At 39.5% G+C, this 17,388-nt stretch overlaps 1 protein-coding gene across 6 annotated transcripts in view; it reads left to right on the top strand.

The window, feature by feature from the left end:
- Positions 1-17,388, top strand: part of MEGF11 (multiple EGF like domains 11) — a 312,524-nt gene that overhangs the window by 90,143 nt on the left and 204,993 nt on the right. For all 6 annotated transcript variants that reach the window (XR_012661768.1, XM_075100751.1, XM_075100754.1 and 3 more), the window contains exons 4-6: positions 2,439-2,562; positions 5,135-5,236; positions 6,776-6,876. Coding sequence is in view for 5 of the 6 variants with exons in the window: in XM_075100751.1 (XP_074956852.1) it covers positions 2,447-2,562; positions 5,135-5,236; positions 6,776-6,876 (319 nt within the window). In the remaining variant the exon portion in view is untranslated. The remainder of the gene's footprint in view (positions 1-2,438; positions 2,563-5,134; positions 5,237-6,775; positions 6,877-17,388) is intronic.

Raw genomic sequence — 17,388 nt, 5'->3', positions numbered from 1 at the left:
GTAATAGCAACCATTCCATTTTGGTTTGAGGTCTTTTCTATTAACAGTGATCAAAGTGAAATATTTCATTTGAGTTAGAAAAAGAGACACTTGAGATGAATGAGGTTCTGCCGTATTTGGAGAGTTGGATGTTTCTGATATATGATCTGACTTACAGAGTTATAAAATTAATTGCACAAAGCAGTTAATTTATAAACAGATAATAAAATACCATTAGCATTAAAAGTTCAGAAAACAATTTTGCACCTCTTTCAAATACATCTTAAACAAATATTCTGTGTGCTTTTAAGGCTTATAAATAATGCTTTTGGTGTTTACTTGGTTTCAAAACTGAACTGATACATAGTTTTCTTAAGAACAAATTGCTATCTTTGAGAACTGCAGAGTTCAAATAGAGGGCTGCTTTAGTTAAATGAGAAAAGGCTCATTCTCTTTAGGCTGTCTTTCAACCTTTACCTAATTTAGGGATAAACCCAGCCTCTTGATGTTCTCAAGAAGTTAACAAACTGAGCACAGAACTGTTTTGATTTAGAACCCCCCTCTCTTAAGGACTGGATTTCCTTAAGCAGTTTTGCCTTGCTCTTCCTTTGACCATTTCTGTTGATCAGAAAGAGGACTCGGCTTTCCCTGAGTCCTCTTTGTTCAGTGTTGCCATGTACCAAAGGTTGCAACCTGTAGATACAGTGCTCAGTAGAATTTGTCCTCTGTAATTTGGTATTATTCAAACAGTAGCTAGTGTAATACATTAGAGGCATCTTTTGAAGACACTTTTGTTAAAGGGCTGTCTGTCATTTTGTTGAGCCTCATACTTGGGTAGTTCACATCTATTGCTTTATGTTCTGCTAAAAGAAAATACGATTCTACTCCCAAAGAAGCTCCCAGTTTTTGAACATTAGGTTTGTTGGACTTTTGTCCCATGCGCACTTGCAGGGCGGCTGTTCAAGACATTTTCCTCCGTGGAGAAGCAGTGTCTAGGACAAGTGTAGCGGATGTCCTTTCAATAAACAGAACTAGCTCTCATGTCCTTTTCTCATCAGCCTGCTTAATTTCCAGAGTAAGCTTTTGCATTGTTTCCGTGGGACTTTGAAACAGCCTGTAGGTAGAGAATGGTCACTCTTAGACTTAAATCCATTTCATGAGGAACATCAATATTAAATCATGTTAATTAACATTAATTTGACTTACATGGCTTAAGACCTATCTTTGGGTTTAGCAGAGCTCTAGGAATAATTTAAAAGATGAGCTATTACTCCCATTGGGATCTTGACTTGGAATCCACTAAAGGCAATGGGTGCCCTTGAACTAGCTTAGAAGGCTTTGAATCAGGAGGTAATTTCAGATCAGCATTCCTGGCTATCCCTCTGCTCTTCATTCTGCTTTGTGATGGCTTCTTTATGCTGGGCTGTATATCAGTGCCCTGCAGAGCAAACCCCTTAACATCCCTTTTGCTGTTCTGGACTATGAGGCAATGAGCCATGTATTTTTTAGATGATCGTATGAAGATTCAATCTATTTTTAGGACAGTCTTGTTGCCAGGAATAATTTATGGGACTTTTGATTTGAATGGTGGATTATGTGACGATGTCAATGCCTAAAATGGATATTTAAAAATATTTTTTACTGACTTAATGTTTAACAGATTAACACCTCTCATGCAGTTACATTTAAAAGCAGCTTCATATTTCCTACATATTTTGTATTTTTGACTGCTGTCATTGAGGACTTCTAGGCAAACACCACGACTTTGGTTTCAAAACCCCAAATGAGCAGTAAGCAGGTAGAAGTCAGGACATTTAACTGCAAGATGATGAAGGCTACACCTAATGAGTTTTATACAATATATTTCCAACTTCAGTGCAAATATTTTTATTTCATGTTTAGTGTTCTGCGTAATGTGACCGATATGTTGACCTCTGTCACTCTACGTGATCCCCCATCTAAGAGTTGAAAAGTGAACTGATTTTCCTTCAGTCATGTAATAGCACCTGTCTCAGGTCCAGCCTGCTGTAGTGACACCTGTAAAACCCACTTAAATAAATCAAAGGCGGTATTTGGGTATTCTTCCATTTGTCTATAGGTTGATGGCAGAATAGATGGTTTTAATACCTCCATTATTTATTTTGTCAGTACAGCCAGCCAGTCATAAAAATGATCAGTATCAGAAACATTCTTTGGAAGAATCATTGGGGCTATCAGTATTTTGGGTAGCTTAATCATCAAATTCATCGGTTTTAGTAGGTTTAAACCTATAAATTCCTTTTAGAATGCATTTGCACTTTTGAAAACATTTTACTGTTTAGGTAATTGCTTTATCAAGTATTTCAGTTTGTAAGTAACTCCACAGTATTTGGATTTGCACAGAAGCAAGGGTGAGAAGGCCTAGAAGGTTGTTTTTTCAAAATTGTCTTTAATGGCTATACTTTCTTTTCTTTATCTAGATACAACAATGGTGGCACATGTGCTGTTCACGTGGATTCTAAAAGGGCTTATTCTGTCTCTTCTGCTCAAAACTGCTCTGTCCCTAAACCCAGATGATCCAAATGTTTGCAGTCATTGGGAAAGGTAATGTATAACGCCATTTTTCCCCCCAGTTGTTTCAGATTTTTGCATTTAAAAGGCATAATAAGAGCCATCATTTGCTCAATACTATCCTGTCTCACAAAAGAACATGGATTTGCATGACAGAAATACCACTTCTGAGTGCCTTTGAGGATTTAGATCATCCGGAAGAATTGGTTTTAAAGCTAGGGCTATAGACCGCATACCCCTGTGTTGCCTGTGTGCTCAGCTGTACTTTGGAAAGCTCCTCCATAGTTCCAGCTGCACAGGTGTATTTTCATTTATCATGGAGAGACATAGAGAAACGGTGGCCTTTTTCTGTCTCGCTTTTTTCTGGTTGTTGTCAAGCAAGTCCAGTAGAGATTTCGACTGAGTTTTAAACCCTTCCTGCTGCAACATGCAGGCTTATTCTGTATGGCCTGAACTTTGTGGCTGTATCTGCCAAATTCGTGTCAGCATCAAAGTGTATCTGCATGAAAGCACTGAGAATTAAGGGCCCTGGTAATTCTGTTCTCTCTATTGTTAGTGTCCTCGTCCTAAAAGTGGATCTGTGCAAGACAGTTCTTATGAGTACATAGAAACCCACTAGCTTTGATAGGGTTCACATTCAAGCAGGGTCTGTTTGCAGAGGCTAAAGTTCCTGTACTCTTAAGTTTAACTTGCTAAATTTCCAGTTCTCTTCTGTGGTTTAGCTCCACACAAATATGACTTACTGTGAGCTTTGGCCAGATAAATCTCTTAACAAGAGCAAAAATGGAATCATACTTTAATGGCACTATGTTTTGATTTTAGAAGCCTTAATTAGCAAACTGCTGTAGTGTAATCTGTAAATCTGTAAATTGTAACTGTAGGTAATGCAGCTGCAAAGCAAAGGCTGCTCAGGAATAGGATTTTTGCAGTCTGTGTTGTGAGGTGAAGTGCATTCAGAGCACAGGAATAAAATATTGATTTGTCTGAAGAAAGTCAGCAACCTAGAGACCCAATCAAGGAGAAACAAAAATTAAATACCAAAATTGATTGGTTGTACTGACCAAGATGACTTTGTTACTTAGATGTTAATAAATCAAAGGGAAAAGATTGTTAGGGCAATTGCTGGATAACTAACAGGATCATAAAATAGTAATCAAGATTTGTGAGCGTTACTGGTTTACATTAATAATGAGCAATATAAATATTTTACATTTTGGCATTAGTAGAAGTGAAAACGTTATTGTCAAACCCAGAAAATTGTGATGGGGGCAAGAGCAACGTCTAGTAGAATCTTGGCTTGTCTAGAAGGGGCATGACAAGCAGGGCAGTAATGGTCCAATCTTCGATTTCAAGCCAATCAGACCCTCCAAGCAAATATTTTGGTATTCCCTTAAGGGTGCAATCTCACAGGTCTTAATCACATCAGCAGTCCTGTTGATGAGAAGGAAATCACTTGGATGATTCAGACAATCGATATAATGAATGACTTGGAGGATCTAATTCCTGGGTCTTGACCCTGCCTAGAATGATTTCAGTATCATTCTCCAAAGATATTGTAGATCTGATAAAGTAGAGCTTGTTTCCAGATCAGAACCTGAGATTATGAGTCTCTTAGAGAGTGTGCACACTTACTGTAGGGCGATGCAATGCTCAAAAATGACTGACACTAACAAGTCAATTACATTTGTGTTCCTGCATCATGTGAGAGGCCCAGACACTTCCAATATAATCGTAGTAATTAATACAGTACCTGCTGCATGAATAAGTAGTGTTTTGGGAGGGAGATGGCTGAATTCTTAGTATTGTTGGAAATCTGTGATTTCTGACCAATTTGCCCAATTTTGGTTTATATCCATTCATTTGTACAAAGGGAGGTAATCCCATTCTACCCGAATGTCAAAGTGTTCCAAACCTAGATCCCAGTTAACTCACGCTACAATTTTCAAATAGTTCTGAGGTTATTTCTGCTACAAATTAAAAGGATTAAATTTGTGCAGCAGAAAAATAAACCCTCTTCCACCATCTCCAAATGATCCTATTTGATTGGTGCACCCAATATTTGAAGTAATGAGGCTGCTTCATCATAAAATGAAGTGTGAGCATCCCATCATGCTGGCACAGTGCAGCAGTGCTAAGTTAATATGAGCTCTTATTAGCATTGTGGGATACAAGAAAAAATTAACAGTCCTAGGCAGGAAGGCAACTGGGACATTTTAAAAACATGGTGCTTTGCTCTTTCAAACTTTGCCCTGTCAAGTTAACCAAACACCCTTTCCACCTTCTAAACTGCCATGAATTTTAGTAACATTTGTTTCTTTTCCAGAAGGGAATGGTTTATTACTCAGACTGAAATCTCTGTGCCTATTTCAGTTACGGAGCCCAAGTTAGAAGCATTCCCCAAAACTTTCAGGAAGAGCTGTGGTTGAAGGAAGCCCTTTTCTGGTTTTCGATAATGCCCAAAGCTTCCAAGATTATTGACTTTATTAATTAATTAATTAATTATTGAATTAATTATACTGGAGTTAGATGAATAGCAGATGCAGGGAGCTGAAGCTTTTCCTGTTGCAAAAAACACCCTTTCACTTCCTTTGTTGTCTACTCCTAGCTACGCTGTGACAGTGCAGGAATCTTACGCTCATCCTTTTGATCAGATCTATTATACAAGATGTACTGACATACTGAACTGGTTCAAGTGCACTAGACATAGGTAAGAGCTGATCCCTGCATATTTTAGTTTTATTTTCCCTTTTTGTCTCCTCACATAACTTCTATTTATCTGAATTCTTGTGGTACTCTAATATAGGTATGTACAGAAAAATGCAGTTTAGTACAATAGGCAGGGGGGTTGGCATTCTAGGGCATTGACTGAAGTAGAGAGATTTTTGCATGAAATGGGAGAGAGCCCCGTGGTAGTCAGTCTCTTATGGGGCCATTCACGAGTATGTGTCCTTGCCATTCACCCCGCCATGTGATTGGAAGGTTTTATTGCACGACCAAACGTGACCGACTGTCCTTTCCAAGCGATCAGTGCATGCCCAGGTTTATGGTAGGAAGTCCCTGCAGCACCTAAATCTTGAAGAATCAGTCACTGGAGGGTTGGTGATAGTTATAAATGGATCCATATTTGAAATACTGCACCCAAACCTGTACTGAAGATCAGGTAGATGAGGATGGGTCCATTTCTAGCACCAAATAAAAGCTGATGCTGAACAGTTAATTTTTCCCAGGCTGCAAGATATATTCAGTCTGATTCCAGGCAGAAAAGTACCCTAATAAACATCCACTAATAATTGCAATCTTTCAAGGGGGTTCTCACAAGCTACTTGGTACCTTAACTTCCACGCATTCAGTAGCAAAGAGGTTGCCCAGCACCATCCCAGTCTGACTGTGGGGTTTTGCATTTTAGCTCCTGTGGTACGATGCATGGAATTGAACAGAGGTGCAGAGCTTTCTGGGCTATCGTAGAGCTTGGAACGCAGCAGAGGAAATTCGATCAGTTTATATAACATGAGGGACAATAGATTTTGTTCAGTTTGGGTAATTTCAGACAAACTAACATGAACCAAACTGTTTTGAAGTGTTTGCTGTTAAACATTCGCTGGTAAATATTCCTTTTCTAATGTCATATTGTTGCTAATGCTGTGGATAAGTCTAGAAAAGCTACGGAATGCTTAACTCCTTTTAGTTTCTGTGCACTGCAGAACCTGGTGGGGAAAACATGCTTTAAAGACTGAACTGGGACTGTAATGTCATTCTGCAAGGCACTACTGCCTTGGAAGAGTTAGCAAGTAGGAAGAAATCACTTTGGGTTAACTTAGCGTTTTGTGTATCGAGAGCAGTTTTCACTGCAGTAATTTCTTGTGTAGCACCAGACACAATGGGCTCCGCTGAAAGTTCTGTTCATTCCACTGATGATAGCTGACCTTGCTGATACGCAGAACTGAATTGTTTATTCTTGAAGAAACTCTTTGCCCTTGCGTTAGGATGGGGGAAATGTTTTAAGAAGCAGTCCTAGGAAGGGCTATGGTGATTGACTGTCATGAGTACTGTGTTGATAATACAAGTTATATTTCAAGTTTCAAAACAGGTATTGATTTTTTTTATTGTGGCTTTTAATATCAAAAGCTTTCATGCATTTTAAAATAATTATTGAATGCTATCCTTACTATAATTTAACACAAATATAATTCCAACAGTAGGCATTGATTTTCAATATTGTCAAACGGCTTTCTGTCTTGTGATTTAGAATAAGTTATAAAACAGCGTATCGAAGAGGACTGAGAACTATGTATCGGCGAAGATCTCAGTGCTGCCCTGGATATTACGAAAGTGGAGACTACTGTATACGTATGTACAGAGCTTTGATTCAGATGCGACAAACATAATTTTTGGAGGAGCTGTAGGCGAATTAAAGATGTATTGCAGTAGTAATATTAAGGGTTGATTTTCAGAACTGCTCAGAACCTTCAGGTCCCGCTGATTTCAGTCAGAATTGCAGACACAGAACATTTCAGGTCATTTCATGTGTATGCATTTCAAGCACCTAAGAAAAATTTTGCTGAAGTCATTGGGGAGGGAGTTAATCAAGTTCCTGAGTACTTGCTTGAATCAGACCTTACTCTGGGGAGTAATTTATGCAAGTAACCACTAATGTTAAAGAATTAGGGGAACTGAGAACACCCTTAGGAATGAACCATTACATAGGATAAGAACCAGCGTAAAGTTTCCGCCTCGTAACTTTCAAAGTTCTTACTTCAGGTAAGAACAGTTAAAATCTCATTGTGTTTCACAAGGCTCCTGTCAATAGTTTTGCTCTTTTTAAAGCTTCACAAATATCAGATCTTGGTCCTAATTGCACTGTATAAGTAAATAAAAAGCTCTGGAGTGTGTTAGGTCAGTCTGAGAGGGACAAAAAGCAAAATGCATCTTTCAGCACCACCTGAGAGCTTTGTTAATCAAAAATGTCCGGTACATTAATGCCACGTGTTTTCGGTATTGCAGCTTTCTAAGTATTCTGAGACAGAATGCATTTGCTACACTTTGCTCAAAAGGAGAGTGGAGCTGGGGATCTCTTGTCTACACCTTGTTAGGATGGGATTATGACACAAGGAAAACACAAGGAGGTTTTGATCAGCATCAGAATCCAAATTTTATTGACAGGTTTAGAATGCCATAGAATAATATAAATGTGAAAATGATACAATTATCCAGCTATCTTTAAATATCTTGACGGAGTTCTTTAAAGCTATTTCTGTCTATTTCTGTTGGTTTTTTATCTGAGTACCTATACTGCACTTATATCGTAATATATGAGCACCTCAAAACCATGAATGGACCCTAATCCCATTTTAAATGACCTTTATGCCAAACAGGTACTTCAAAGGGGCTCTGGACTGTGAAAAATTACCAGCCCTTAGAGATAAGGCATTATAATTAGCCTTATTTTACAGAGAGAGTAAGAATTTGGTCTTTCAAAGTGTGGAGCACTGTTACTCAAGTCCTGAAAAACTTGCGATGTAACCTATTGTCTTTGCTAAAATCCTTCCTGTGTTATGTATGTACTTACCTTTGAATTTCTCAGGTGTCAATATCACTTCAGCAGTTGTTCCACATAATTTTATTATGAGCTTGAATTCTGTGGCTCGGAATCCTGTCTGGCACAGAACATATTTATTTTCATTTTTCTTTCTGCAATCTATTGATTACTTTTTATTTTTTTAATTGCCCTACTCGTTGTAACAACAGGAGATCTCTGCAGACTTTCTGATTCTTTGAGGATATTAATATTTATTTTAAAGTGCTTTTTTTGTAGTATTAATACTCAAGAGTTCTGCTGCTGCCAGGCAAACTTTACCTTTATATTGTGGAGAAAGAACACACCGAAGTTTTGCTAATGCAGAACAGAGAGCAGGTATCTGGTCAGACCAGGAGCTTCCATGTTTGACACAGTGCAGCTAATACTTACATTCTCTCTGTTGTTTACATGTGCAAGAGTCAGGTTCTTGTATTTCATTACCTGCATGTCCATAAATGCAAAGTGTGTGCCTCAGGGACATTTTCTACCTGGCCTCCTCCCTGGGAGATGTGAGCAGCAAGTGCACCTGAGAGGGAAATGATGTGAAGGAAGTTCTCCATCATGATTGATTCTTGATACCTGGGCTTATTGTTTTCGTACCACAAGTAGCCACATAACAAAAAATCCAAACCGAACAAAAAAAAACCCAACTCATCAAAACTCTCTGACCCTGCAACCGACAGTTCAAAGGCACAAAAATATTTAGCCAATGTGATCCTTTCCATGTCATCCCTTTTGTTTCTAACACATCAAGCCCTGCTCCCGTTAGTTTTGTTTTGGTTTTCCATGGCACATTCCTGCGCCAGCAAGCAAATCCTCCCATTCGCCCTTCTTTGCAGTCAGCAGTGATTTCAGTTTCATTCCTGGTGGCACCTCCCTGATTTTGCCCCTTCCCCTTTTCCTTCCCCTTCCCTTTTCCTTCCCCTTCCCTTTTCCTTCCCTTTCCCTTTTCCTTCCCCTTCCCTTTCCCTTCCCTTTTCCTTTCTTTTCTTTAAACCGCTGTTTTCCTACCAAGGTAGGCTAGTACTCCTGTCCCACATTCCTCCTGTCCCCATTCAGTGCCTGCTCCTTTAATGGCAGCCGCCCCAAGAGAGAGATCAGGAGACACCATCAAAACCATTCCACTTGCCTGTGCTGTCGCAGGGCGCCATGGTTTGGAGATGAGTGTGCTTCCACTAAGCCCCACTGACATGAAGGGAAGGAAGCTCCAGCCCTGCAGAGAAGGTTCTCCCCACTCAGGCAGCCCTTTAAAATCTATTCCATTAGCAATCATGGAAACCACTACAACATGGGGAGGAGAGAACACATCCCGCAGTGAGTCTGATGATCAAAAGAAAGTTTGATTAAAAAACAGTGTGTAGATTAAAGGCTAATTGGTTCTCCTTTCATTAACAGCGGTCTTTATTTCTGACAAAAGTTAAATAGCTTTGTAATTAACAGTGACATGTTTAGACTAGAGAAGGCTGAGTTTAAATCTCTATTAATGACTGTTTCTTGGATTTTAAAGCAGGAGTGAAGGCTTTCAGCTACTTTTTTTATCTTTTCCCTTTTCATTTACTATTTTTAAAGGAATGTCAGATATAGGTTTTTATCTTTGTCCTCCTGTTGGGACTTACTAAATGGATTAAGTCTAATAAAATCTACCATCAGTTCTAAATAATCAGGTAGACCCAGAGCTTCTTGCTCTGCCACTCTTTCTCTGGTGTCCTTTTCGCCTTTTTGACATCTGTATATGCTACTGCCCCGTAAAATGTGGAATTCAGGCACAAGGTGAAATAATTTAAATTGTTGACAGGTAAGTCACACATCTGGCCAGCCCTTTAGTACTTAGGTTAAACAGTTTTGGGCTATGAAATTGTCTTTGCACCTATAAAGGGCTTGGAATATTTTGGGGGTGCGATGGTATTAAAAAAACACCAGCTGAAAAATGCTGCAAATGCACATCTGCATTGTTTGTTTCCATTGATGTCTTAGAAATGGTTGTTACCCTTGTGGTAGTTTTGCAAAACGATTCCCCTTCTCTGAATGTTCTTATACATGACATAGCTTTTCACTGAGCTGTCCCTGAAAACAAACGGCGTCGTCTGGGTAGTAAATCAGAGCAACTGTGATTTACTATACTTTGTATGCTAAGGTAAGCTTTTGGCAGAGCAAATGCATAAACTGCAGAAAATCTGTTTTTAAACAACCACAGGGTTCAACCGTCCTTCAAGGTTTTCGTAAGGATGTTTTAAGATTGTATTGCCTAGATTAGTATCTGTGATAGATAAAGCATCTCTGAGTACCTCACTGCTCAAAAAAAAAAAAAAAGAAAAGAAAAAGAATATTACATGGCTCTTTCGGGATTTCTACCCTTTGAGTAGATGGTAATTGAATAGTTCCCTTTAAGAATATGTCAGGTGGAAAGATCCCCTGTGTACTAAATGGACACATTTTTGTCTGAGAGACCAATGCTTTGTTCGGTCTGTCCATTTAAATTTTATTCTTGTGCTAGAGGTTTTATATAAAAGAGACGTTTCTTCCAGGTACCAAAGGGTCAGAGACCCAAGCATCAGAGAGAGGAAGATGGGACTACAAGTGGCATCTACTTATATCTGACTTTTTGGCAGAAAAAACCCAACCATGAAACACAAAGTTGGGAATTTACTTTTTCTTCATAGATTGAAATATTTTAGCTTTTAACAGTTCTACTTTTCACTCTCATACCGTACACTCTTTTTCTAATGTATAAATCTATGCAATGTGACGGGGGTAGCAATGACAGGACTAGTGATTTAACAATCTCATTTGCTGCCATTCAAACCTGCGAAAACTCGGTAGTTATAGATTGACCATTTCATGGTTCTTTCCTTTCTTGGCTGAGATATTATCGATCTCAGTCTGTTTCTCAACATTCAGCTTTCCACATTACAATTGCCACAACCATCATCAGGGCTCCTTGACTTTGACAAATCTTTTTATAGAGAAATTCTTGGTCTCACTGGTTGAATCTCAGTTTGTCATCTAGAGTGGTAGTTCACTCTAGGTTAAGGACGTTACCGTAGTTGCACATAGTTATTTACCCATCTTTTCAGCTAGCCTCTGTCTGACACTGTTAATGAATTTCAAAAACAAATGAGGAATGTTCTTTTAATAGCTGACTTGGTGAAATTATGCAAATTTGGGATCTGAATCTTCTCAGGATTTTAAATAATGTTTCATAAATTCTGTAATTCCGATAGACAAGCCGACTTCATAGTATGATGTATGCTTTTATATTGTAGCAGTATGAACATTCATACCTCGGGATTGCACTCAGATTTACAAGGCTGCTTGTCTAGTGTAGTTTTTGTAATCTTTGAAAAGGCTGCCTTATTGGAGCCATATGGCTAGATTGTTAAACATCTGTACCATAGGAGTAACAATTCCAAAGCTTCCTGCCATCTGGATGAATTACAATACTTGCAGTTCAATGCATGCGTTACAACACCACACCGCTGCCACAGTAGAGTGTACTTATGATGAAAAGAAAAATAATAGCTTATGTGATCAGTGCAAAAGTTGCACACTCTTAGAAAATGTTGAATCAGCAGCTTAGACTTCCTGAATATTCATAATGTTTGTTCATATGTCAGATTTGTTGATTATTTTCACTTTGTAAGGCAGTAGCTCATTAACATTTTAGAAGAAATGTTGTCCCCCCCTTCTCACCTCACTTTTAAATTCCCCATGGTGAGCATTCCTGTAACTTGAAAATACATTGTTTGAAGACTGCTGGACTTAGGAAATATATTCTTCTTACCTTTATAGGCACCCATTAAAGCTGGTACTAGTGCTTTCTGCAAGAGCCTTACTGTTACATTATTCAAGTCTGGCATTCTGCACATCAGTAATGCAACACAAATGAAGGAAGATGATATAGCGCTACATAGACACTTTGTATCAGGGGACATTCTTTTTCTGATTTGGGATGTATGAGCACAAGAAAATGGTGTGGAAGGCCATTCTGCGTATAGGGTTATTAATTATAGAGTTGAAATGACAGTAGGAGACACTTTGAAATTTGTCATTTTTTATGCATTGGAGATGACTCCATATATCTCTTTCCAGTGAAGAATATGGGGAAACCAGTCTGGGTCCTGTGTTCCCATCTGAGGGGAGACTTGCACAGGAATTAAGACATTCTGCTTCTGGTAGTAGCAGTAGTGGTCACAGTCACAGTAGCAGCAGCAACATACTTACCACTGTGAGGTGACTGGAAGGAATCCCTGTTTTCTATTGAATGAGCAGTGGGCTGATAGGAAAGCAACAGAACTGGTTATCTGCATTCAGCTTCGGCTACCATACTGCAGAGGGTACCCTAGGAACCGTATACCAATGTCTAATACACCATTTTACAGAGCGCAGCGGTGCAGGCCACAGCTCTGCAAACAGCAGAGGCCTTTGCTTCTTCATTGTGAGCACCCTGGGAGGCAGGTGTATGCAGATATGAAGAGGGGGACCAGCCTTATCAGGAGGTCAGTTCCTTTTGTGGCGTAGATGGAGACACTGCGTTACTATTTAGCCTAAAGATAATGGAGAGACCTCTTTGATGGGAAGGTGAAAAAATCAGTTCTCATCTCCCATCCATCATTTTATATTTGCAGGCAGCTTCTGGATGCTGATGGATTTGCAAAGATGCTGGTGGGGAGTAGTAATGAAATAAGGGAAGGCTGGAAGAAATGCAGTAGAAGGAGAAACAAAGTGTTCATACAAAGGAATAAGGATAGCATAAAGGTGGAAAGGAGGGTATGCTGAAACTATATAATGTCTCAAGGGGCTTAATAAATATCAGAGGAAAAATTATGTAGGCATTATAGTTAGAAAAAATTAGACTGTTGCTAGTGTAGCAGTAAAAAAAGCTTTTCTGGCAGCTTTAGGCCATCTCAGTTGAATCAGTATAAAAGAATACTGGGTATATAGACACAGAAGGAGGCACTGGATCCAGAGCTACTCATAGTATTCATGCTAATGGCCTGGATGCTTGGAAGCTTCAGCAGGATCAGAAAAAAGGCACAAGAGCCATAGATGTGAGTTCATTGTTGAATTCAAAGAAAGAGCCATGCAAAGTTTAGTCCATTAATTTGCCCACTTTTAGCAAAGACAGGTTGGTCACCAGCTGCTGTAAATCAGCACAGATCCTCCACATTTGAATGGACATCTTCAGCTACTTCATCCTCACTTCCGCATCTGCTTTAATGTCTCAATTGCCTTTCAAAATCCCCTTCCTCCTCCTGCCTGAACACACTTCAGTGTTGTTAATGCTAGTTTGCACTGATCTAGAATGGCCTGGAGGGCACCGGTGATAATCCACAGTAGCTTTATGGCTCAATCCTTCCTGTGTTGCTGGTACCCATTCACTTGCAGAGACTTACAAGAACAAGACCCTCTCCATCCCATGTATGAATGAACTGTTTTTCACGACATACATACAGGACATTTGTGTTTTATTGAATTATGAAGGCACAGAACTCCAAGATTTTTCCCTCCAAAAGAGTTTGAAGTTCATTAGTAGTCCAGGCGTGTGGTGAGCTGGGTTAACTTATTGAAATCAATAGGTCAGAAAGAAGATGGATGTGTGAAATGAAACACATGTTTAAAATTGAAGCTGTTTTCTTGACCGCTCCTTTACATCCTTCTCCCCTATTTAATAGATTTATTTCCCTTGTGCTCAAAGAAGTTTTAAAGCCTAGCAGAAAAGGAGGGGGGGAGAGAGAGAGAGAGAGAAGTAAAGAAGTTACCTAAATCTAGACGGCCTTTAAAAAGAGCTTCTGATGTACGTACAAAACCTGAGATAGCATCTTTTTCCACGTCTTTTCTATCGTAGTTTCCTCTGGCTGTGACCTTCCCCTGACCAGTTCCAGAGTCTTTGTCACACATTAACTCTGGGTGTCTGGGAAGCCATCAGTCAGCTGTGGGGACCGTTCTAAGGCAGATTCCTTGTTCACTCAAAAAAAGAGCTACTGCAACCTATGGCAGGTGTAAGCACCAGTCACCCCTCTTCCTCATTTCGAGGCATCTTAAAACATTGTAACTGTATATAAGAATGAATAAATACCACACAAGAGCGCCTGACACACACACAACAGAAGAGCAGCACAGCACACTGTTGTGGGTCAACCCCGGTACCCACACAGCCGCTCCGGCTCTCCTGTCCCACCAGGGGCAGAGGAAAGGAAGAGTAAAAGAAAGCAAGCTTGTGGATCAAGGGAAAAGCTGTTTAATAAGCAAAAGAGAAGTGGAAGAAGAGGGAAACAAAACAAGGGATGCAAAGGCAATGACTCACCACCTCTCATGGGTAGAATGATTTCAGCCAGTTCCTGAGCAAAAGCTGGCTAATCTCCCGAAAGCCCCTCCTCTCCCTTTCCATTGCTGAGCATGGTGTTATAATGCATGGAACATCTCTTTGGTTAGTTTGGGTCATCTGCCTGCTTATGTCCCCTCCCAGTTTCTTGCGCACCTCCAGTCTATGCACTGGGGGGGTGGGGGTGCAGCGTGAGAAACAGAGAAGGCCTCGATGCTGTGCAAACACTGTTCAGCAATAGCTAAAATGTTAGCATTATCAGCATTGTTTTGGTCGCAAATCTAAAACACAGCACCATCCAAGCTGCTATAAAGAAAATTAACTCTATCCCAGCCAGACCCTGTACATAGAGCCATACTGTAGTTAATAAAATTTACTCATCATTATGATCCTCATGAAATCTCCTTATAGGTAGTTTTTTTTTGGTCTTTCCACCTCTTAGTTTCAGTAGTGACAGGGGACTACTTTGAAAGCTGCTGTGAACCACTGTTTTGAAATATTTTTCACTCACTTCAGGACCTTGGAAAGGATGAGCCAGTGTTGGCTGTTGTCTGGGCTGGCCAAGGGTTTGTGGACCTTGCTCCTGCCACCCTCTGGTCTCTCAGCCATATATAGCAATGACTGTGGATGCCCTAAATGTGTCAACCTGTGCAGGTAGGAGGAGGCATTTGGCTACCTGGGTGCATTTACTTACAGTTCAGCTGTTCCCCCTCTCCTCCATCACAGGAATGAGACTGGCTGGAAGCACTTGGCAGGATGAATTTGGCCCAAGAGCTGTAAGTTAGGCTAACGTATACCGCTTTCAGCATCTTCCTGTGCACAATGTACATTTGTTTTATATGAACTTTTGGAACATGTGTCTGTAATTATTACGTCCTTTTAGCAGTCCCCCTTAAAAATACCGATGCCATTCACACTAGGAATACCACAGAGCCTGCCGTATGAAAAACCAAACTGGTGGTTTACTGATGTTGGTTTCTCAAATGCTGGGTAATGCCTGGGGGTGGGTGTTCTGGGTGGGAATTTAAAAAGGTTGTAGTTCCCTTTGTTCCCAATTAGCTTTGTCACATGTGGCATGTATTCCGCGTCTCATGGTAGGGTATAGATGTATTATTCCATGGATTTCCTGTTTCTTTTGCAACTGCGTCCAATTCTGATGAATATGTGATAGGCTATAAACATGGGCCAGCTACTCTGTAGCTTAATGCAAACAGAGAGTACTCTGTTATGAAACAAGTCTTCAAAATTTGTAGAAAGCGATCACATATATTAAAATAAAAAGTGCTTAAACTCTGAAACGTAAATCCTTTAGACCAAAGTGTAGAAGTATTAAGATGCCAAATTGTGCAGAAGATCACTGTAGGACTTTAGAAAAGAAGCAAGTTCTTCCTGTTGAAACCACACTTTTGCATCTGAAGCCTGGCTTTCAAAGGTGTGGAATGTTACCGTTTCCATCAACTTGGCCGAGAACTGTGGATATACACCATTTCTAAGTAATGTTGACACTTCAAGAATAATAAATGCCAGTTGATGCTGTTGAAGTCACAACTGATCTGCAAACTGAGTTGTGCTTTCGTATGGGTGTACAAATTCTTTCTGTAGCTTTATATAGCAAAGCACCTTCCTGAGACATTTGCATGAGTTACTTCAGTGAAGTGGGTGATAGTGAAGCAAAATGGCATGAAATCTTCATGAGAAAAAAAAAAAAGACTGTGATAGGGCAAAATGTCTAATAAGAGTGAACTAAAGGTGCCCAAAGTGCACATAAATGGCAATTTTAGGTTTGCAGTAGAGTCAGTTGGCAAATCAGTGTTCATTTTTGGTCCCCTAATTGTTCTCAGTGAAAGAAGAAGATGATGTCGGCTGATAGCTTGACGAGCATCTGTTAACACTTCATACTCTAGTACAGCGTAAGGGTATTAATCAGATATCAAAAAGGCTAATCAGAGCCAGAGCTCTTCTAACCAGCCATGGACACTTCCTCTAGAACCAGATATTCTCTGACTGCGTACACAGACATTCTCTTTTTCTTTCTGTTCCACTTCATATTTGGGTATTGTTGCACATGCTTTTCACTTTAATAAAGGTGTTTTAAGGCCCCCCCAGGGAAATTTTTCATGATGCTTCAGTCCATGGCAGACTTGATCACAAAACATTTTTGAATAATTAATCTTAAGCTCAGTATTTCTAACAAAGGTATTCACTTTTGCAGACCTCGCTTTCTCTGATGCAGTAAGTCAAGAGATTTTTTCAATCTATTTAATCACAAATCTTTCCTTCTTTTTATAAAATTTTTTCCTTTCTGAATACTATGATTTACTTTTATTACTGTAATGCCCAGAAATCCATGTGCAAAACCACTAAAAGACAGCCTTACTTGGAAAAGCTTACAACTTAAGTATGTAAACTGAGTCAAATAAAGAGATTTTTTTTCTGATTATAAGTAAGAAGCTGTGTATGAAACACCTTATAAGTGTACTTGACAAGAAATTAGATGTGGTATTCAGCAAGCAAGCAACAAGAGGAGGGTTTCAGCTCCAGCAGTGTAGTGCATATACGAGCTCTGCTGAAGCAAGTCACTGGTACCTACCTTAGGATCTGATATCACTGCATCTGCATTCACAGGTGTCATGTTTTGGGAAAATCTACAATTTAAATAGAATTCCTTTAAAAAACATTATCAAAAGCATCCAAAATTTTTTTCCACAAAATACTATGTAATATTTTTGTTTATGCAAATGCTATTTAACATTTACCTTATAGCAAAGGGCTATAGGCATCTTCAATAGCTTCTGACAGTGTAGGTAAAGGTTTTTACTTCCAACTCCCGTCTTCTATCTTCAGGCAACAGTGTGAATCACAGGAGTAGGAAAGTACATTTTACCATGTCTTATTAGCAGAAAGTTTCTCTAGACACTTAGACATTACTCAGAAATCGGACTTGATTCTAAATCAGCTGACC

This window comes from Phalacrocorax aristotelis, chromosome 7 (genome assembly GCF_949628215.1).
Source record: "Phalacrocorax aristotelis chromosome 7, bGulAri2.1, whole genome shotgun sequence".
Lineage (NCBI taxonomy): Eukaryota > Metazoa > Chordata > Aves > Suliformes > Phalacrocoracidae > Phalacrocorax > Phalacrocorax aristotelis.
This window is presented reverse-complemented; position numbering and strand designations above follow the sequence as displayed.